Source organism: Diadema antillarum, unplaced genomic scaffold (assembly GCF_040938485.1).
Source record: "Diadema antillarum isolate AM-2024a unplaced genomic scaffold, OU_Dant_1.0 seq00000035_RagTag, whole genome shotgun sequence".
In the NCBI taxonomy this organism is placed as follows: domain Eukaryota; kingdom Metazoa; phylum Echinodermata; class Echinoidea; order Diadematoida; family Diadematidae; genus Diadema; species Diadema antillarum.
The window spans coordinates 1,014,669-1,037,419 of NW_027271149.1; the positions used below are offsets into that span (position 1 = coordinate 1,014,669).

The window sequence follows — 22,751 nt, forward strand, 5'->3', positions numbered from 1 at the left end:
GCGTAACTTTTTTTCCGGAATATCTTTTATTTATGACCCTGATGACACTGTAATGAAATATTGGTGTCATCTATATCATAGATCATATCGATATGAAGCTATCAAAGAAAGGTGAGGACGAGTCATACTCAAAGTGTTCCATGATTTCTTCAGACCTTGGGTGGACACAGAATAAAAAAAAAAGGATAACAAGAACTGCGTCAAGTCCATCATATTCTTAAGACCGCTGTAATTATGCATAATATTAAAAGATGATAACTAATGATGACTTTAATCTTGCAACTGATCTTCTTCCCTGCATGCATATCCCTCCGTCTCACACTCAGCACTGTTTCGAGAGAAAAAAAAAACACCACACCGTAAATCGACACAAATTTTATACTCTACTTTTTTCAGTTGCAAAGACAGGCAGTGATACAAAATGTACGGGACTGATGAAAATAATATGTTGAATTTTGCGAAATGATACGAGAAAGTCGCAATAAAGGGCCAACATTATGTAAGTGACCTCAACACAACCGTCATTGCACGGTCTGCATGTTATAAAATTTTAGATTTGCCTAAGCACCTACTGCTCATGTTTTTGTTGTTGTAAATGAGTTGTTGTTTTGGTTGCTTTTATTTTAGTTGGTGTTGTTGCTTTTTTGTGCGTAGGTCTATCAAAACTGAGAGGAACAAGAAGATGCATTATGGCCTGAAATATCTGTTAAGAAACCAACATACTTTGATTTGGATGACATCTACCTTTGTTTGTTTGTTTGTTTGTTTGTTTCTAGCAAACGAGACAACAAGGAAGATTTCATGAACAAGACACGAAAACCCACAAAGAGTCTGGCATGAGAGAACCCGCAGTGCACAATCATGATCAAATCGTATCTTTACATCCTGCTGATATGATGCAATCACATATAGGGCGTATAGCTTCACCTTCCTGGTTATGCGACCCATGAGGTATCTGCCTTTTCAAAGAATAGTTAATGTATAATTATGTTTAATTATATTAGCATTGTTATATTCAATTTGCTTTCGTTTCACTGCTCTTCTCGGAAATGAATGTCCTCTCCTATAGAATAAACAGGAATTATGAATGAATTAGTTTTTTGATAGTTTGTTCCGTTGCTCCCCCTTCGTTATTTTTGGTTAATTTTTAATTCACTTGAAACCTATCATGACTCGGTTTTTAACCTCAAATTTGATGATTTTTATTTCAACGAGATAATCTCGAATGTATAATCTTGCAAAAATCATTGATAAGTAGATCAAGCCTTGGACACTTAGCTCGGAGGACATTGGAGGGGTCGATGCTAAATGATTACGGGAAAAAAATGATATGGATGTACAAGACATGGCTGTTACTGCGGAAAATGTTGGAAGTATCAGGAGACGTGGGTTATAGCTTTCAAACAATCAGTCGGTGTATGTACATCTCTTCGTAAAAGGGCATTGCATTCTTGGCCATCTCCCGAATATCTTCAGTGAGATCCTCCCATGCCGGTACCGGTTTCGGGGAAACGAAGTGGGTGCTCTTGATAGAAGTATCCAGAAATGATGGGTTCGAGAATTCTTGAGCAGTTGGCCACTTCCACGTCTTGATGACGTCTGGAGAAGCGTTCCAGCTGAGGAGGGACTCGGAGTAAGGGTAGCCCATGGCCTCGCAGAACTTCGGCAGAATCTTCTCCGGGTTGTTCAGAAGATCTTCTGAGCTGATCACGAGGGGTGATGGATCGACGTTTTGTCGAATGTATTGCCAGAAATCATGGTGGTGTCTGAACGTGTCGGCCACATCGAATCCGTCGCCGTAATTGCGCAGGTCAAAGGTATCTTCGGTTTCGTTGTATTTCAGTATGCCGTTAAGCTTCGACGCCCTGAAAGCGGCCTTCCGAAACGAGTCGTAGACAAGTCTTGGATGGCGAATGATAAAGGCGTGACGATATCCCTTTGGAAGATACTGTCGTCGCGACTCGGAAAACATAGCGATACTTTCGTCTTTTGAGAAGACGTATCTGCTTGGCGAATCCTCGAGGCGTTTCTGGATGGTTGCAAACCTGAAAAACAACAACAGAATCAATCCTGGATCATGAGAAGCTTCTGTCATCCTTGAGGTAATTTTCTAACGCGACCTCTTCGTTGATCCTTCATTATGATAGTCTTAACTCCACATTGTTCCTTCCCTGCCTGTTCTAAATTCCTTGAACGGTGAAAGACGTCTCTGGCAATTTCACTTTCTGTGGCTCTACAGCACCAACGTAACAAAAAGATAGATGTAACGAAAAGATAGCATTAAATAAAAATCCAAGGCTGCTGGCAAGGTTTATCCCTTTGCACGACGTTAAGTTGGCATAGTTTTCTCGTTTTCTTTCTCGTTCTATTCATCATTAAGATGTTCAGATACGTACATGTTCACTAAGCATCTAACAGATGAATTTGACTGTCTTTGTTATTGATAGGCTGTATGCTCTAAATAACGTCAGTGATAGTACATTGTACAAGTGCCATGTTTACTTATTGTGTATGGATTTGGAAATGCTATAACGCCATCTTGTGTCAATAACTTGAAATTGTATGTGTGCGTGTTTTTGCTCGAGTATAGCCTATTAAACAAACGAACATACGTTATTACGGACGTGGCAGCGGCCTCGTCCAAAGGTGGTCACATTTTTAGAGATGACGATAAAGTGCGTCCATGTAGTCCCCCATTTGACCCTACAGATCAAATTGTTTCTGCTGTTACCGGCATTTCGGTTGTCATCAAGACATATTAGAGCAGGGACTCAACTTGTAATGAACGCAACAATCCTTATTATGAAATTTCGAAAGCATCATGTGAATTAGATAGTTCCCTTCAATCAATTTGTCAAAGTGGCCATGGTTGTATAAAATCCATCCGCTTTCGAGCTAACTCATGTCAGTACTTGGTCTAGCATGCCACGTATTTTACAGTTGTAGCAATATATAATTCTTTGGTTGCCCATCAGTGCATCTGAAGAATCACGCCACCTACTGATGGGCCTATCAAAGCATGAAATACAGCTAAAATATGCGCATGCGTCGCATGGCAAAGTAAGTATATAGTAAGTAAACGGCTGATAGTCGTTCAAACTAAATTTATAGAACTACGCCAACTTACGCCAGTCTTTCGGGGACGACGTTTGTCGACGCAATCATCTCAGCCACTTTCGACGAGATCGACCCGAATTCCCTCTCGTTGCCCTCGTAGCTCATCGGCACTTCTCGGATCCCCTCGGCCACCATTGCAGCAGCAGCCACATGGCAGAACACGAATGGTTCGAACCACACTTCGCAGTCGGCGATTCCCGACATGCACTTTGCAAACGCCGTCGAAATCATCCTCGGCGTCATCCACAAAATCGCTCTTCCCGTTGGGGGAATGACAGTCGGAGTTTCAGTCATCGTGCCGTAGTTGTGATGGAAATGCAACTTCGCATCCCTGGCCTTTTTAAAGAATATTGTGAAGCAGCTCCCACGCTATCTCATATGTCTATTTGTTTTATGACTATGAAACACACTGTACTTCGGACTTTCCACTTGACCAAAGGACAGCGAGGTAATTTCGTAGTTTGTGTATTACGTCTCCTTCTCGAGAACCTCAGATTATTGGTCGATATGGCTTGTTAAAACTATCAGGTTTATTAAAACCAGGCTTGATTTTTTTCCTCGGAATCCTGCTATTGATATACAGTATACAACAGAAGTGAGTACACCCCATGTGAACATCTAAAAATTTGAATGTAATTCTTTAAATTGTTTGTTTTATCTCCCAAGTATCACAGAGATTGTAAAAATGACATTGAATGATATGACTTGAGACAGAAAACTAGTATTTATAACCTTAATTTTGAAATATTATGCATACTTGAGAAAATAATGAAAACAAAATATGTGAGTACACCCTGTGTCATATGTGCATGGAAACATGGTTAAATCTGGAGTTTTATGGTCAACAGCACTAGTCATAATTTCCTTAGCACAAAACAAAAACAAAAACAAAAGCAACATGTTGACATGACATGGCACTGCCTTATAATGCCCCTCTGCATTCTTTTATATGTGTTTCACTCCTGTTTGATGACTTCTTGGAGTGGTCAGGGTTTGACTCACTTTAATTCTTGTATTCCTCTGTGCATTACTTCTGGTGTGACTAGTGTGGTCAGGAGAAATCATCGAACATGCAACTGACTCCCTTGCTAACTTTTCAGAAAAGCAGTTACATGCATGGAACACAAACTCAATGTCACTACCATGTAATATCAACATGTTTTTCATGCTTAGGAAAATTATGGCAAATGCTGGGCCATAAAACTCCAGATTTGATCATATTTCAATGCAAATATTACACATGGTGTACTCACTTTTGTTGCCACTATTTTCATGAAATATGCATACATATATTTCATAATTAAGGTTATGAATACTAGTTTTTGCCTCAATTCCTATCGCCAGGTCCATGTTATAATCTCTGTGAGACTTGTTATTTAAAATCAACAACTTGAAAAATTACATTCGAATTTTCAAATGCTCATGTGGGGTGTACTCACTTTTGTTGGATTATATATATTCAAAATCATATTTACACGTATTGCCATGCAATATTGGTGTATCGATGGGAATTACTTTCACAATTCAGCCATAGGGCTGCGATGTTCGATTATGAATAAAACCATTCATATCAAATTACTCATTGTATATAGTCCAGTCAATCTAGCGATTTTTAGGGGGTAACCCACCACTAATTGCAACAGTAGGAATTTTACTGCAGAGCAAGTCGTTGAGGCCTCCTGAACACCATACTAAAAGTCCCAAAAAATCCAGCGGGGCAATTTAGTAAAATTTGCATAATATGCAAATTAGCACCTGAAATGAGAGGAAATTGACAGATCTCAGCTTCCCGTTATCCAATTTTAAAGATTTAAATGTATAAACTTATATTTTGTAGGTCAGTGAACACGATAGATGCCTTTTCGAATTGGTCGTACAAAAATAATTTACATAAAATGCAAATTAGCGGTAACTGTAAGAGTACATTCATAACAACAGTACTCACGTTGGCACAATGCACGTTTTGCATATGGGGACGCGGGGTTGAGGGGGTAACTTTGGGCGCCTCCCAAGGGGCCGCTTTAAATGTGCATCACTTTTAACTATGTAAGTATTGTAAAGCAATGTCTCCTGTATTGATTACATTGCATTTCTTGAAAACAAAAATACCCTTGCTGTAAGGCACGATCGAATTTTGACAGTATGTACTTTTGGAACATATATATTCGCGTTATATGATATTATATGTTTTCTATATTGCCAAGAGGATAAAGGGCATTTCGGGGGCACACGCCACAGGGTCGCCCTTCAATAAGCACCCTTTTTATTGTGTAGATCTTGTAAAGCAAATCTTCTTCTATCATATTCATGACTTTTCATTGATATAAGAGTGTATTTGCTGTATTGCTGGACCTACATTTAAAACCATTCACACTAGAACAACTGCATTTGCGTTGCTAATATCCGTATCTTGTCATAAAGGGCGTGAGCGTAGGTGTAAATTCAGACACCTCCCCAGGGATTACCTTTGGATGTCCACCTTTTTGACAATGTAGTTATTGTAGAGCAATGTTTCCTCTACTAATTAGTTGCATTTTTTGGGGAAACAAAAGTGCCTTTGCTATACGGCACGATGGAATTTCGAAAACATGTACGTTTGGAACATATATATATTCGCGTTATATGATATTATATGTTTTCTATTATTGCCGTGAGGGTGGAGTATTTTTGGCACATCCCACAGGGTTGCCGTTTGATGCGCACCCTCTTAAGTGTATAGATCTTGTAAAGTTAAGTTTCTTCTATCATTTTCATAACTTGTCATCGATGAAAATTGTATTTGATGTATTGCCGGAACTACTTTTACAACCATTCATGCTAGAACAACGGTATTTGCGTTGCTAATATCTGTGTTTTGTAATAAGGGGGCGTGAGCGTAGATGTGAATTTGGACACTTCCCAAGGGATTACTTTTGAATGTTCACCCTTTTGACAATATAGTTATTGTAGAGCAATGTCTCCTCTATTAATTAGTTGCATTTCTTGGAAACAAAGGTGCCTTTGCTATTCAGCACGATGGAATTTTGAAAACATGTACGTTTGGAACATATACATATTCGCGTTGTATGATATTATATGTTTTCTAAGTTGCCGTGAAGGTTGAATATTTTTGGCACATCCCACAGGGTTACCATTTAATGTGCATCCTCTTCACTGTATAGATCTGGTAAGGTTAAGCCTCTTCTATCATTTCCATAACTTTTCATTGATAAATAGTGTATTCGCTGTATTGCCGGGACTACTTTTAAAACCATCCACGCTAGAACAACGGTGTTTGCGTTGCTAATATCTGTGTTTTGTCTTAAGGGTGCGTGAGCGTAGGTGTAATTTTGGACCATTCCCAAGGGATTGTCCTTTAATGTTCACCCTTTAGAGAATATGGATATCGTTAAGGGATGTCTCCTCTATTAACTACAATGTATTTTTGAAAACAAAAGTGCCCATGCTGCATGGCATGATCGAAGTTTGAAACATGTACGTTTGGAACATATAGTATATTCGCGTTAATGATATTCAATGTTTTCTATATTGCCGTGAGGGTGGGGTACTTTGGGGCACATCCCACAGGATTGGAATTTAATGTGCATCCTCTCACTGAATAGATATTGTGAAGCAATGCTTCTTCTATCATTTCCACGACATTCATCGATATAAAAGTGTGTAGCTGTATTGCCGGAACTACTTCTAAAACCATGTACCAAAGAACGTCAGTATTTGCGTTCATAGTATCCGTGTGTTGTAATTACGGGGCTTGAGAGGAGGTGTAATTTTGGACACTTCCCAAGGGATTGCTTTGAAATGTTCACCCTTTTGACAATAAAGTTAAGGTAGAGCAATTTTTTCTTCTTTTAATTATATTGCATTTCTTGAAAACAATAGGGCACTTGCTGTACAACCGTTGGAAAATTGGAACATATTCGTGCTAAATGATAGTGCATGTTTCCTATATTGCCCTGGGGGTTGGATGATTTGAACACATCCCACTCGGTGGCCTTTGAGTGTGCACCCCTTTGACTATATGAATATTGTAAAGCAGTGTCTCTACCATTTAAAAATCAAGTAAAGTGTTTTAATTTACAACCCGGCAAAACGACTTTCTACGTGCATGTACAACTGAATTTGCTTTGGCATATAATGCATGTTTTGTTAACCTGTTTTGGGACCACGAAGGTCAAGGTATGGGTGATTTGGGCACTTCCCAAGGGCTTGCGTTTGAATGTCCAACTTTTTGACAATATAGATATTGTAAAGCAACGTCTCCTGTATTACCTGAATTGCATTTTACGAAAATAAAAGAGTATGTGCTAGACAGGCGGAAGAACTTTTCAGAGGCATGTACCCATGGAACATTTTTTTCGCTGTTGTATATACTGCATGTTTTTCATTGCCTTTAGGATTTCACCTTTTCATCTTATAGATATTGTAGAACAATAATTCTTCTATAACTTCCACTGAAATTTAATGGAAATGAAACGAAAAGGACGTTATAGAGGGTTATAGAGGGTGTATTCACGTGTATATACTGTGTTTTGTACCGGGCTGTGAGGGTATAGGGATAAATTCGGGTACCTCCCTCCGAGTCGCTTTGACTCATGTGCACCACTTTTTAAAGATATACTTTCATAGAAATAGTCTTTGCTAGACGGCCAAACGACTTTAAAAAAAAAAAATCTTGTACGCTTAGAACAACGGAAATCGCGTTGGTTGATGCATGTTTTGCAAATGGCCGTGGGGATATGATCGATAGGGGTAACTTTGGTCACTACCCACAGAGTTTCCTTTGACTGTGCTATCTTCAATATCTCAAAACCCTCAAGGGTGCAAGAGCTGAATCATCCAGATTCGAATAAGCACCTCTCCAAATAGAGTTCATTAATTACAAAATTGGACAAGTTATAGATGTTGACAGTTGTTTATATTATTTGATTCTACGTAATTAATGGATAAGCTATCATTATCTTTCTGATAACAAACTATTATTCGCTTAAAATTATTCATGCTAGGTTTCTAATGCTGAAAAGTTTGTTTTGGTGAAGAGAAACTGAAATGTCACATTTGAACACTCTTGATATGCTCATATCGGGCACTTTGGTGCATTTGAATATTCCGTTGGCTCGGTACCCTTTGCATATTATGCAAATGAGGCCCAGATTATGTACATGGAATTGTTTGCATCGCACTAAGTGACATTGCAAACATATGTTTCAACACTTTCGGTGTTCCAATCTGAAACCTAGAGGCATAGTTTTCATGGAAACACTGTATTTTAATCATTATTGGAGCTAATTTGCATATTATGCAAATAAGGCCCAGAATATGTACATGGAAATGTTTGCATCGCACTAACTTACATTGCAAACATATGTTTCAACACTTTGGGTGTTCCAATCTGAAACCTAGAAGCATAATTTTCATGGAAACACTGTATTTTTATCATTATTGGAGCTAATTTGCATATTATGCAAATGAGGCCCAGAATATGTACATAGACATGTTTGCATCGCACTAACTGACATTGAAAACATAAGTTTCAACACTTTCGGTGTTTCAATCTGAAACCTAGAAGCATAGTTTTCATGGAAACACTGTATTTTTATCATTATGGGAGCTAATTTGCATATTATGCAAATGAGGCCCAGATCATGTCCATGGAAATGTTTGCATCGCACTAGCTGACATTGTAAACATATGTTAAAATACTTTCGGTTTTCCAATCTGAAACCTAGAAGCATAGTTTTCATGGAAACACTGTATTTTTATCATTATGGAGCTAATTTGCATATTATGCAAATTTAGCCACTTTACCCCATTGGATTTCTTGGGACTTTTAGTATGGTGTTTAGGAGCCCATAACAAGTTGCACTGCAGTGGAATTCATACTGTTGCAATTAGTGGTGGGTGAAACCCTATTTTGACTGGACTAATAGGGTCCTCGCGATCGCTGCGAAGTTTGATAATAAATAACACCATAGGCTAAACCATTTAGTATATGACGACCGCTGCATGCTGTCTATGTTTACTGCATGCATCTATGCGTGAAAACAAACCAAAACAAACGAACAAAATAATAATCAAGGCCCCTCGTGTGCGAATCATAGCACGGTCAACTTCATATTAATGAATTTTGTGTTACTCTAAACATGGAGCTACTACAGCTACAGCTTTGAATAGTGAAGTGATCACGTTATCAAGATTGAAAAAAAAAATATATATATATATCGAATTACTTTCCTCAAACCGATTTATCTGAAATTGTCCACCCTTGTCTAGGTCCTTTTCAATGATACGATGCACCATTGAGTTGCAATAGTATCCTTGCTGTCTTTTCTTGTTCCTGTTGAACTGTCTTTCGTTTGACAGAAATCCGACATATCCGTTATGTGTTCATATCATTTCTGAAGAGCTCTTGAATGATTACTTCATCTTTTTGTTGCAATGGCAAAATGTGCATTTTCCTCCTTTTTTCACTATATGCTTTACCATTCGTGCATATATTTTTGTATTGTGATCAATGATCCGTCCTTCCCAACTGGATGAAAGTCAAATTGACACATGTACTACTTTGTATCATGTATTCTTTTCTTGATGGAAATAGATAAACGATTGTATTAAACTGAACTGAATTGAGTTGAATTGAATATGCATTGAGTTTATACATCAGAACTCTTGGCGTGCACGTTGACCAATATGTGGAGTACTATGAGCAGACAATTAGGCCATCTCAGAAGTAAAAACGCTTTTCAGCGATTTCGAAAAGGAAAAGGAGCATAACAATTGCTCCCGCTATACCATAACCACGGCACTCACTTATTTGTTCATCATGCCTATCCCTTTAACCTACTTAACTGTTCAAAGGCTATGCTGCTATTCTCCGATTTTGCCTCTGTGCCATATTCATCTGGCAACATTTATACAGAGTTTCCCCATGAAGAAAAAAAAAAGTTTGGGAAGAAAGGTGCAAAAGGTCAAGATGACGCTATTATCATCCGAATCTGAAATGCACGCACACGAACAACGTATTCGTTGAACGTGGCTGTATACGGTGTGCGGAGTCCTTGACGTTGTAAATGCATGCATGTTGAACATCTGTTACTGAATAATGTAGCTTCGGGACATAATGCGTGTGAATACGTACGGGTGGGTTATCCTGGGTTTTAAGGTCTAAATTATTTTAGGTTGCTAACTTCAGCGTAGGTATCCGACGAAAAGCGAAAATGGCTTTAACCTCATTGTAGAGATCAAAGTTCAGGTCTCACATCAATAAATAATTTATAGTGAACCTGTTAACCTCATTCTTTTTTTCCTCAGAGCATGTGGATGTAGAAGTGTAACAAGTTTGATTTGAAACTATATGTATAGATGCTTTAGATTTGTTAAATACCTCTAATTATCATCGGACAGATTATCATCGGACAGTCAACTATTGTGTACCGAAGATCATTTCGTATAGGAACCTCTATTTTGTTATGTTCTCTAGAAGGAAATAAAAAAACCAAACAAGATTGAACGACGACCTAGCTGCTTAACAACAACAACAACAACAACAACAACAACAACAACAACAACAACAACAACAGCAACAACAACAATAGTAACAATAACAGCATAAACAACAGCAGCAGCAGCAGCAGCAGCAGCAGCAGTGGAACAACTCCATTTCAATCACTTTGTCGTATCATACCAAAGATATAAACATGAATTTTGGGGAAGATATATGCCATACCAACTTGTAAAGAAAAAAAAAAAAACTTGTAAAGAACACTAATTAGGTGTGGTGTGAACATGAATCTCGATAGAGTTATACGTCTACTGGATGAATCTGTTTACAAATACGCCTCACTTGGAGATTAGACACGATTTCTGACAAAGTATAGGTTGCTATAAACTTCTGCGCAGTTTCAGAATATCATGATTTTTGAGTGGTGAAAACTCATACAGTCTTTCTGAGCAGATATGAGCTCATCCCCTACCCCCTTTTAACTTTGTTTACACAGTTTCACGACTATGGGTGCATTGAGTTGGTTTACTGAGATATGGAACACGAAAGAGTGAATCTTTCGCGTATTTTGTACAATCATTTTAGCTTTATTCTTAGCTCATTTTTACAGTGAAATGTTAAGGCCAACCATGTGATGCCTTTGTATTGGCTTATGACTATGTACTCTATGAACTCGATGAACTCGATGTACTACGGAAAGCCAAAACTGTTGAAGGTTTTCAGACATAAGTCTGAAAGCGGTTGGAGAGCTCGGAATAAACTCAATTTAGTTTTAGGGGACTTGATTTCTACAACCTTAGAACGACATTATTCTTTTCTTTTTGTATTTTTGCTCACAATACCGAGGTGTGACTATAAAGAGTAGAAAGATTATGAAGAGTGATGAAATGTATACACTTGCATTATTATGTTAAATCATACAGTATACTGCTCCGTGATTTTAGGAAACTTCAGTGTTATCTATAGCCGGAAAGTGACATATTTGCTCTTTTTATGGCACTATTACTCCTTACCATAACACTGTGGTGATTCAGGTAAAATACCAAATGTTGGCGTTGAAGGTCCATGCGGTGACATCCATTAGGGCTAGACATTCATGCTGTCTATACTGACTTGAGATCAGGATCAAAATGCAAATCGGATTTTGATCGTCCTTTTCTCTGAAGCAACCCAGTGTTGTCCACAATGAACTTTGCCCCTACACATATAGCTACTCTCTTGCATTTCGTGATATCATCAACTAAAAAACAGGTGAAATAAAGTGCAAATGCCAATCGATACCTTGACTAAAGTGCACAGACTCACGATATATAGCAAGACACTCGGTCTTGAACACCTTTCCATTACAGATGGTCATTGCTATATGGAAAACATTCGATGGATTGAAAAGCAGTATACCACCAGTTATATATATATATATATATATATATATATATATATATATACATATATATATAATGAAGACACTAAGTGGTAATGCATTTTGGCCAATAAAGCATAAGTTTTTTGATTTTTCAAATTTTCGGCGTCTCACGCTTTCTTCAGGAGTCTTGACAATGGGCGGTATCAAAACAAAGCAAAACAAAAATTGAACACGGAGAGCGCGCACTCACAGACAGACTTGGTTGCTAAATATATTTCAGCTGACTTTATGCTCCATCACAGAAGGTAAGAAAGACTGTCTGAGGTGAAGCTTAGAGCTATGATGGAGATTAGTATCAAATGATAAAACATTTGATACACAGTAGGGGCCTACCTATTTTAGTCAAACAACTCCTGAATTTGTAATGTGAAGACCTATTCATGTCAGCAGAAGTCATCATGGACAAAGAAATAAAGTGCACAACCCAGAGTATATGTACCAGAATTTTAATAGGTTGCCTTTAATCCCCTCACCTAACGTACGGTGAGTGTCTAGTATATGCACAGTTTTGGCTTTTCATAGTCCAGCATGCTGAAGTTAACGCACCAAAACCGAGGCTATCCGTATTGGCGTTGCTGTTATTAACGACTTGTGATCACCCTTCAGTTCATTGCAAAGCGTTCATCTTTCGACAAGTAGACTGTGTGGCACCACCGGCGACTATAGATAAAAGTAAAGAAAAGTAGTGGCAGGAGGACCTCGACGTCATTCACGGCAGCGATGATGCCTTCCAGCAATCCTTCGACAAGCGGTCGCGCAATCTTGTGGATGGTTCCGCGAACTATCTCAACAGCGTTTGCAAAGTGCATGAGCGGTGTTCCCGAATGTGAAATTTGGGGGGAGCCGTTCCTATACTGCCACATGGCCCACAGAGAAATGGAGATGTTGGGGATGAAGGAGGTTCCAATGAGCTACGATGGTAATGAAGCAAAGTACCAATCTGTCATTTCCTCGGTGTGTGCCAAGACGATGTGTCAAAATATAATTCCAGAGAGATTGGCGTAAGTGAAATTTTCGTCATATTTCATTATCCAAGAACTATAAACCATATAAATGCACGAGTAAATCTATAGACATTCCGTGTTTTGATTAATGTCATAAACTCAAATGGGTCAAATTCAAACGTTCCCCCGACATATATAATAAAAAGCTTAAGGCTTTTGAAATATAAATTCGTTGCAAGTACCAAAGAGTAACAAAACAAAAACTGGGAATTTTCCCACGATCCACGTGTCTGACTGCATTGAGAAAGACATAATTATTTTCGTTGCTAGAAGGGTATTGAGATATACTTCTGCTGTTTTGTCCCGATTTATATGCTCTTCCTGCACTTAATTCAATGTAATTGTTAAAACAGCTTCTGTCTGTAGGAATACCTTCGTATCGCAAGCATGGTCTCTTTAACTCTTATACAGAGACTAATGGACTATTGGATAGACATATAAGTCTGCCATAACAGTGCCTGCATGTTTACATTTTGAGATAAGAATTATATCACCTTGTATCATGTGTATGCAAAGTCTAAAAAGTGGTAAGATCTATCATAAGTGTATGAAAACCAAATCCAAAGTCATATCACAGCGAATTAATCGCTTGTATAAAAGGTTTACAAGACCTTGTTTTTTCCTTCTCGCATGTTTTCCCCTTGAAGACTTGATCTGGCGTTGGAAAAGCAAGTTTTCACATTCCTCTGTCCTCTAGTTTGATATTCAAAACTGGTGATTTGAAATAATGAGACCTTGAAATCTACCTTTTTAATTAACATTGACGATTGTTTACATAGTCAATGTATATGTAGATAGATGTGTGCATAGATATGTATCCCTTGTCTGTTTGCTTGTTTATTCTAATATGTCTTCTATGAAACTGTGCTGTCATTATGTATCACATCCTATTAATTTCTGCAGAGCCATGACTATTGAAATCATTCATCATCATAAAGACCCTGGTTATCTTCTGCGCCTTTATCAAGGCCTATAAATTCGCCTTTCCCCCAAACAGGCAATGAAATACACGTTTAAGTATCCCTGCCAAAGAGCAGTCATTTGCAGAGAATCCAAACCTCACTCGCCTTGAAGATAAATATTAGAGTGAAGTTGATCGCCATGAAGTAGCGACAGCCTTATTCATAAAAGGTTATATTCCTACCGATGAAAATCACCAGAAGTCACCAAAAATGATATTTCAAACTCTTATATAGAGCATCCTACGTCCTCAATAAGGTCATACTAAAGTCAAGATGAAGTTGATCAGATGTTTTGATAAAATAATTAATGTAAGTTTTAATCGTTTCAAGTCTAATTCAGGCAGACCTATACCGGTATAGAATTCAACCGGCGTGAACAATAATAACCCTTTGTAATAGGTCCTATATTCATCTGTCTTTCTCCACAGGTATGCAACTATCAAGAGAGGTCTCGAGAGTTCCACCAGCAAATATGTGTTCTCGAAGGACGAAAGTGTAGCGATGTGGTCAGAACGACAACGGCAATATATCCCGACAGGATACCGGCACGCCTTTCTCATCCGCCATCCAATCTTGGTATTCGCATCCCTCAGAAAAGGTCTCTTCCGAAGTCTGCAAGCCGCCAATCAGCTGAGATACGAAGAAGACGAATGCTCATTCGACTTGCGGAAATACGACGATGGAAATGGCTTCGATGCTGCATTCGAACGTCATCACAATCTCTGGAAATACATACTTGACAAGGTCGACCCTTCCACGCTTGTTTTCAGTTCCGATGACTTACTGAACAGCCCCGAGAAGATTTTACCAAAGTACTGCGAGGCCATGGGCTTCCCCTACTCGGAGTCCCTTCTCAGCTGGGATGCCTCTCCAGACGTCTTCAGTAAATGGATAGTGCCGAATCCTGGAGAACCTGTCAACACGGCATTTGCCGCGGTAGCCTTGTCAAGTACACATTTTACTCCGCCAAAGGCCGTTCCAGCGTGGGACCAGCTTACCGAAGACGTGAAGGCCTATGCAGAGAAGGCAATGCCGTATTATCAGGAAATGTATGAAAATCGATTGACTGTGTAGAATGACAACAAATGTTTCTTAATCTCAGCAAACTAATCTGTTACTTATGCGTGCATACAAAGAGATTAACAAAGCACGACAAACAAGATTCTCAGGAGAATTTTTTAGGCCATGGGGTCAACGGGCTAAGTTCAAAGGTCAAATGAAAATGCCAAAATTGTAAGTTTTTTCCTCCGTATAGTCTCGGAAATGGTTTATGGAATTTTCATGAAACTTATCAATACTTGTATACAACTCATGCCTGCAATGATTTACTTTTCTCTTAGGAAGTTCGGGTCATGAGGTTAAAGTTTAGGTTACGGTGCTAAAATTACACTCCTTTATGGTGAAATTACACTATTTTCTCCATCCAGAGATGTACGTCAGAAACGACTGACTGCAATACACTTTATAAAATTTGTATACACTGCACAATAATTATGTAGGTAAAACTTTGGGCCATGGGGTCAAAGGTCAAGAGAAAATGCAAAAAATCTCACTATTTTTGTCCATATTTTGAAAATGGCTGAAAATGTTGTCATGACAATTGGTGTACTAAGTATACAGGTAGTGATTACATGTATTTTCCAATCACAGTGATGACACAAGTGTCTTACATTTAGCAAGATGTTCTATACATCTGTCGGGAGAATAGTGTGAAATAACGGAGGCATGCAATCCAGTCGCTATAGCGACATTTCTATAGCTTTCATTCAACAGAAATATGATTTTTCGCAGACCCTCAAATGTGACTTTTGAAAAGTGACAATTTTGCGTGGTTTTTTTTTTCTGTCCGTACTCATCGTCGTTCAACTGTTAGCTCTCATGTTCACACATAGGTTAGTAAATTAAGGGGAGGAATACCCTTTCTTAATAATATGGTTAAAAACGTATCGAAGTTGCACTATTTCTGATAAGAGGGGTACTGTTTTTGTTGTGTGTATCAATGTCGTGAAACTAAAAAGAAAATGAAACCCCACAAACTTACACCAATATGTATTATTTAACTAAAATAGAATAAGATGAATAAGTTGATTTACTTTGAGAATAATGAAAGTCTGAAGCTCTCTTATGAGTATCAGAAATGTTCATACTTGATTCTATGAAGTAACATTGTAAAGGCCGTGTCACACCTTTCCGGGCAAGCTACGCGGGCTTGTGGCGAGGAGGTAGTTTCCAGCACGTAGAAGATTTTCCGCGGGCGAACAAGAATGTTTCCAATTTTCGCACTTGTTTCTTACCTACTAGACGCGTACTAATTAGCTTTTACTTGCGTGCATTCCATGTGACCTGCGTGAGAGCTTTGAAACCGATCCGTTTTCTGTTACGAGCGACTTATGGGTACTGAGAAGTACCTGCGTTGGAGTTGTCTGCGAGGTGCTGCCAGTAAGGGTCTCCTACTGGTGTTCTGCGTGTACCTCTGCCAGCAAACCCCCACGACTCACTCGGAACAAGTTTTGAGCATGCTCAAGGCCTTGTCATACCGTATCTGGAGAAGTTTTGCGGCTGGACTTGCGGGGAAACAAATTTACTTCCCGGAGCTCTCCGCAGTTGGTCCGCACCTGACAGTACCTATCAGCGCGTATCTCGCCTGTATAGTTGCCCGGAGGTGCTCACGCAAGTCCGATTCAACCGCAGCCAAGTTTTGAGCATGACCAAAACTTTTTCCGGTGAGTCGCGGGGATGCCCGGAAGGTCCACGCAGAACGCCAGTAGGAGGCCCTTAGCGGCAGCACTTCGCAGGCAACTCCCACGCAGGTACTTCGCAGTCCCCGTAAGCAGTCAAGATAATGACATTCCGTGGGACTTTTGCCATTCCTTCAGAGGAATTCCTTCACTGAGTTGTCAGCCCCCACGCGACTGGTACAAAGGTCACAAGGTATACCCGCAAGTAGAATTTAAGTAGAACGTGTCCAGCAAGTAAGATACATGCACTGACTCGCCCAAATCCTTGTTCGCCCTCAGAAATTGTCCTGTTTGCTGGAAAATCCCTACACGCAACAAGCATGCGTAGCTTGCCCGGAAAGGTGTGACAGGGCCTAAACATGGTTGCGGGTAAAAAGATTTGCGTGCACGCCTCCGGGTGACTCCGGGTGAGATACGTGCTAGGTACTGTCATGTGCGGCTCATTCCGGGGACCTCCGGGAAGTAAAAATTGTTATTTGCAAGTCGCACGCAAGGCTTGCCCGGAAAGATGCGACACGGCCTTTAGGAACTTACAGGTGTTAGTTGTACGGAGATGACATGCACATGACAGTGCCTAGCACGTTTAGGCCCTGTCACACCTTTCCGGGCAAGCTACGTAGGGATTTTCCAGGATACAAGTCAATTTTTGCGGGCGGACAAGGAAACGAAGAAAAAATATATATCTACAAGACATTAGATTACGACATAAAAAACAAAAAATAAGGGCATGTGACACTAAATTTCAAATACAGAAGAGAATCGGTATTGCTGAGATATTTTGACTGTGAATTGATGAGTGTAAAAAAAGAATTTTTTAAACTCCATCTGGTTACGCATCCTATATTCATAATCATTTCATATATTCATGTAGTTGTTTTTTGAATGCATCAAGGGAAATATCAAAAGAAATATGTCAAACTACATCATTCCATAAAGAAGCACCTTTATATATCAAGGCGAAGGTTGATTATCATTGTGTGTCAAATAAAATTTGAAGTGTTCTTTCTATTAGATAATGCAACGATTTCATTCAGTCGCTCATATCTTTTTATATAAGAAACAGTTTTGTAGCACTCTGTCTGCCGGGACACCATGTATGATATTATAGGTGCGTTCACATGCATTCAATATTTGCAGTATATATAAGAACACCTCTCGGGTCTCAGGTTCGAATCCCGATGGAATCCCATTTTCATTGCTCATTTTTCCACTAAAATATATACAGTATTCCTTCTGGTCAGTTTATTCTGTCTTTATTTATTACATACTCAAAAAGCTGCATCGCTTCGGTGATCCCTCGCATTTATCCCAAAGTTGAATAAGATTATCCTTCGGGTTTATGCCAGGTTTAAGAGTGCACGTGTGTGTCACACACAAACACACTGTTATACCTTCTGACCATCCGAGCATTGGGAATTAAGGATTTTGTTTTTTTGGACGAACACTGAACTAGGGCTTTCTATAGATCGATCGGTATAGCACCGGGCTAGCAATCCTGATGGAATTCCATTGTCTTTGCTAATTTTTCCACTTATGATTTATATTCTTTCTGGTCAGTTTATTCTGTCTTTATTTGTTACTAGCTCGAAAAGCTGAATCGCTTCGGTGATCCCTCGCATTTATCCCCAAGTTGAATTATCCTTCGGGTTTATGCCAGGTTTGAATGTGCGCGTGTGTGTCACACACAAACACACTGATAGCTTCTGACCATCCGAGCATTGGGAATTAAGGGTTTCTGGGACGAGCCCTAAACTAGGGCTTTCTATAGCTCAGTCGGTTGAGCACCGAGCTTGCAATCCGGATTTCTCGGGTTCGAATCCCGATGGAATCCCATTTTCTGTGCTCATTTTTCCACTAAAAATATATACAGTATTCTTTCTGGTCAGTTTATTCTGTATTTATTTGTTACATATTCAAAAAGCTGCATCGCTTCGGTGATCCCTCGCATTTATCCCCGAGTGGAATTATCCTTCGGGTTTATGCCAGGTTTAAGTGTGCGCGTGTGTGTCACACACTAACACACTACTATAGCTTCTGACCATTCGAGCATTGAGAATTAAGGGTTTCTGGGAAGAACACTGTACTCGGTCTATCTATAGCTCAGTTGATAGAGGCCGGGCTAGCAATCCGGAGTTCTCGGGTTCGAATCCCAATGGAATCCCATTTCCTTTGCCCATTTTCCACTAATATGATATATAAGAAGAATAGCAAATCTACATGTAAGTTTGATGTCTCATTTAAAAAAAAAAAATGTTACACCTCCACGCTTCGTAAGTGTATTAGATAGGTGGACTGAAATTAAATTGGTCTAAAATGAAACATAGGCCTATATGCCCATAAATGCATCATTATAGAGTTGAAAGAAATTGACTGTTCTACAACCCTAATGAGTCGTTTTCTTTGACATTATTGTTCTCATTGTTAAAGAATGAAAAAGTGAATGAAAAAATATGTATGTATTCATTGATAAAGTATAGGCCCAAGAGTGTTTAAAAGAAAGTACATGTATCATATTAATTTCTAAATTCATGAAGTGTGCTGATATGTGGAAGAGAGTATATTATTATTAAAATAAAGCATATATAACATTTCATATTAGCAAAAAATGATGAAAATCTTGGTTGTTTATTTTCTTTTTGTCAACTCATCCCAGCCAATCGATATCAAGGTGGCCTTCAAGCAATGTACATACAACTCTCAATAACCAAAACCTTATCAAGCAAAGCAAAAGTGTAACATCTACGTAAATAGAAGTAAAGTAAGTCACTGAGCATTTATGAATCTACGTTACAACTCCTGTTTTAACAGGTCAGCGTAAAACGTTTCCAACTTCAACTTTGAAACACACAAGCAAGCAAAAGAATTCAAGAAACATTTCTCAGTTTATAAGTAAAGTAACCAATGTAGAAAATTTCACGTTACAGTCATATTGTCAGTATACCGATTTTTTTTATTTGTTAATTTTTTTTAGTTTCAGTCGTGTTTCCTTTCTTTCTTCTGGTATTTTTGTCTGGAGAGTCTAATTCTGCCATGTCTGCTGTTTGTTGTCTTTTCTCTCTTCGTGGCCCTATTCTTTTCTTCAGTGGGCCAGGAGTGGCTGAAAATACTGACGATATTTAACTTTCTAACGTGGCCAAGGACTGCATGTAACTTCTCTTAATACCTGAACAATAAATGAGGGCTAAGAAAGTACGTCTGCACATGCTCCAACCACTGTCAAAATGTGTTCCGTATTTGATCGAGTGCCGGTCGAAGCGTAATCGAGTTTAGTCGAGTATCAATTAATAGCAGTCCTGTATCGGTCGTATAGCGGTCGAGTTATTCGGGAAACTGATGAATCCTGGATCGAGATGATCTGAAATCAATCGTGTAGCATTCGAGTATTACTCGAGATGATCGGGAATTGAGCTCGGGGGAAAATCCGTCCCGACCACACTAGATTTCTATACGATCGATTCCCGATCAGCTCGATCTCTTCTCGATCACCATCCGAGCTGTTGATGTTCGGGCTTCCTACTCGAATATTTTGGACATGTCCAAAATTATCGGGAAGGAAGCAGGAACGATGCCGATCAAGGTAGATTGACCCCGAATACCAATGCCGAGCGAGCCCGACCAGGCCAAAAAAGCTTGATCGGGATTGATCGAGTTGATCTGATCGGCAGTGGGAATGCACCATTATACCCCGTTCCCACTGCCGATCAGATCAACTCGATCAAGCGAGATCAATCCCGATCACCAATTTTTACCAGAGCAATCCCGACCAAATGCTCGATCGTTCTTCAACACGATTCCTTCCCGACCGCTATTCGATCTTTTACGATCCACATCCGACCATTCTCGACATCTTCAGAATCTCTCCTCGACGACAACACAGATCTCTACTCGAATATCCCGATCTACACACAATCAATACACGATCGCTACACGGTCAATACTCCATTTCTACTAGATTTCTTAGACCAGCTCGACATGACTCGATCTGTGTAAGATCTTACATCGAACGGGTCGGCAGGTTCGTACAGTGATCGAGTGAAAGAAGAATTGGTTACAGTATTCGTTTTGTTATATGAGACAACTCAGTATTTATGCTTGAATACGGCGTGGCCCATAAGAGTGCTATAAAACTGACTATTAATTGCAAAAGCATAAATGAACGACAGAAATTTTAGTGTAGGTTTTACCGGCCAATTTCGCACTTTTGTCAGTACATTTGATAGAAGGTTCATTCAATTCAGCGAAAATCCTCATCACTGCACATTCTGTCATTCAAAATTGCAAGTTGTTCGTTCAATTTAGCATTCCTATCAATGAAATTTGCACATGTGCCTTTCGAATTCGTAAAACGGGCATTGAAATTGGCGCGTGCCCTTCAGTCATTCAAATTCGCCAGCACTGGCGAAAGGGGGTATTTCAGTCATTTGATTTCGCGTATGGGCAGTCAAATTCCTAACATGTTCATTGAAATTAACGTCATGTTATTTCTTTTTTGAAAAGGTGATAACATTTAAACGCGTATTTCTATGTGACTTATTGTTTCATCCACGCACTGTTAAGCAGTAAAAGTATCGTATTTTGACCATATCATATAACTCGAGTTTGTTGTTCTTTAACGCCCCTTTTCTTTCATACATGACATTTTAGGCCTACATGTACCAATACTCTTGTTTAACTTCATCTTCTTACAGTCATGACGGTACACGTTAGATACAGACGTATTTGTCAAGGGGACAGAAAGAGAATTATAGGAATATTTGATGATCATAACCTTGACTTCCTACAACTGGCCGACACACGGAATAAAGCGCTCAACGGCGAGATAAGTTGTGGCCATTCACACGTTGCACTATCTTCGGACTTGAAGAGTCACTAAGCACATTAAAGAAAAAAATGTTGCCAAAATCTCTGAAATTAGTACGAAAATATGAAATGTAATGACGCTTGGAAAACAATAAATATGTTAAGAATATAAAGAAAGAAGCAACCCATATAGAGATTCGTGCTATTGACTGCAAAAGATTGATTGCCAAAAAAAAAAAATGAATTGGAATGAACGAGACCAGCATGTCCGTGATCACGTGACTATATCATTCTAAACTGAATGAACGAATAACCAAATGGTGCTTGTTTTACGAATTTCAATTGAAAAAGTGTTAATTAGAATGAGGCTAAAGGTAATTTGAATGCTCCAAAATGAATTTGAATGAAGAGATCATAAAATTGAACTACCGAACATATATTTTGCTAAATTGAATGCAGCAATTGGGAATTGGACTGACAAAAGTGCGAAATTGGCCGGGAAAACCTATAGTTGATAGAAGAACACTTCCTATTTTGAAACAACAATCATCAATTCTCGTGTAGGCGTTTCGATTCTATAGTCATTTTTCCTGAAAAAACGATGAAAAAGGCTGATCACTGCTGTTTGTGAGCCACTCAAAAAGGTACAAAAAATGCATTCAGTTGTATTCATTCATTTCATCCGTTTTCAGTAGCTATTTTTGACGCATCCGTTATCAGTTTTTTACGGCTTCACTATCGCTCAGTCAAGTTGGATATCAGTGCCCAAAGCTACAGATTTTGTAAATCACAAATTTTCATGGAGATCAAAGCGCCTGCACGAAGATTGATTATGATTATGTCAAATAAAATTTGAGGCGTTCTTTCTATTGAATCCAACCGATTTCATTCAGCCGCTCATCTTTTTAAATAAGAGACAGTTTATGTATGATATAATAGGTTCGTTCATATGCATTCGATATTTGCAGTGGATGTGGAGAATAGCAAATCTGAGTTTGATGTCTCATAAAAATTTTTAAAAAAGAAATGTTACACCGCCAGGCTTCGTAAGTGCACACATATAGGTGGGCTGAAATTGATTTGGTCTAACATGAAACATAGGCCTATATGCCCATAAATGCACCATTATATAGAGTTGAAAAAAAATTGACTGTTCTACACCCCTAATGAGTCGTGTTACCTTTGTCATTATTGTTCTCATTATTAAAG

The 22,751-nt window shown here is 38.9% G+C and overlaps 2 protein-coding genes across 2 annotated transcripts; one reads left to right on the forward strand and one right to left on the reverse strand.

Annotated features, from left to right (window-relative positions):
• Positions 1 to 1,399: 1,399 nt before the first annotated feature.
• LOC139725365 (uncharacterized) lies at positions 1,400 to 3,411 on the reverse strand. Its single transcript, XM_071636451.1, has 2 exons — positions 3,128 to 3,411; positions 1,400 to 2,045 (listed from the first exon to the last, which is right to left on the reverse strand). Exons 1-2 carry the CDS (start codon positions 3,409 to 3,411, stop codon positions 1,400 to 1,402), a joined length of 930 nt encoding a protein of 309 aa, XP_071492552.1.
• Positions 3,412 to 12,782: 9,371 nt separating this feature from the next.
• LOC139725334 (uncharacterized) lies at positions 12,783 to 16,231 on the forward strand. The gene is made up of 2 exons (XM_071636421.1): positions 12,783 to 13,039; positions 14,433 to 16,231. The coding sequence occupies exons 1-2, from the start codon at positions 12,807 to 12,809 to the stop codon at positions 15,076 to 15,078; spliced, it is 879 nt and encodes a 292-aa protein (XP_071492522.1). The 5' UTR covers positions 12,783 to 12,806; the 3' UTR covers positions 15,079 to 16,231.
• The last annotated feature ends 6,520 nt before the right edge of the window (positions 16,232 to 22,751 follow it).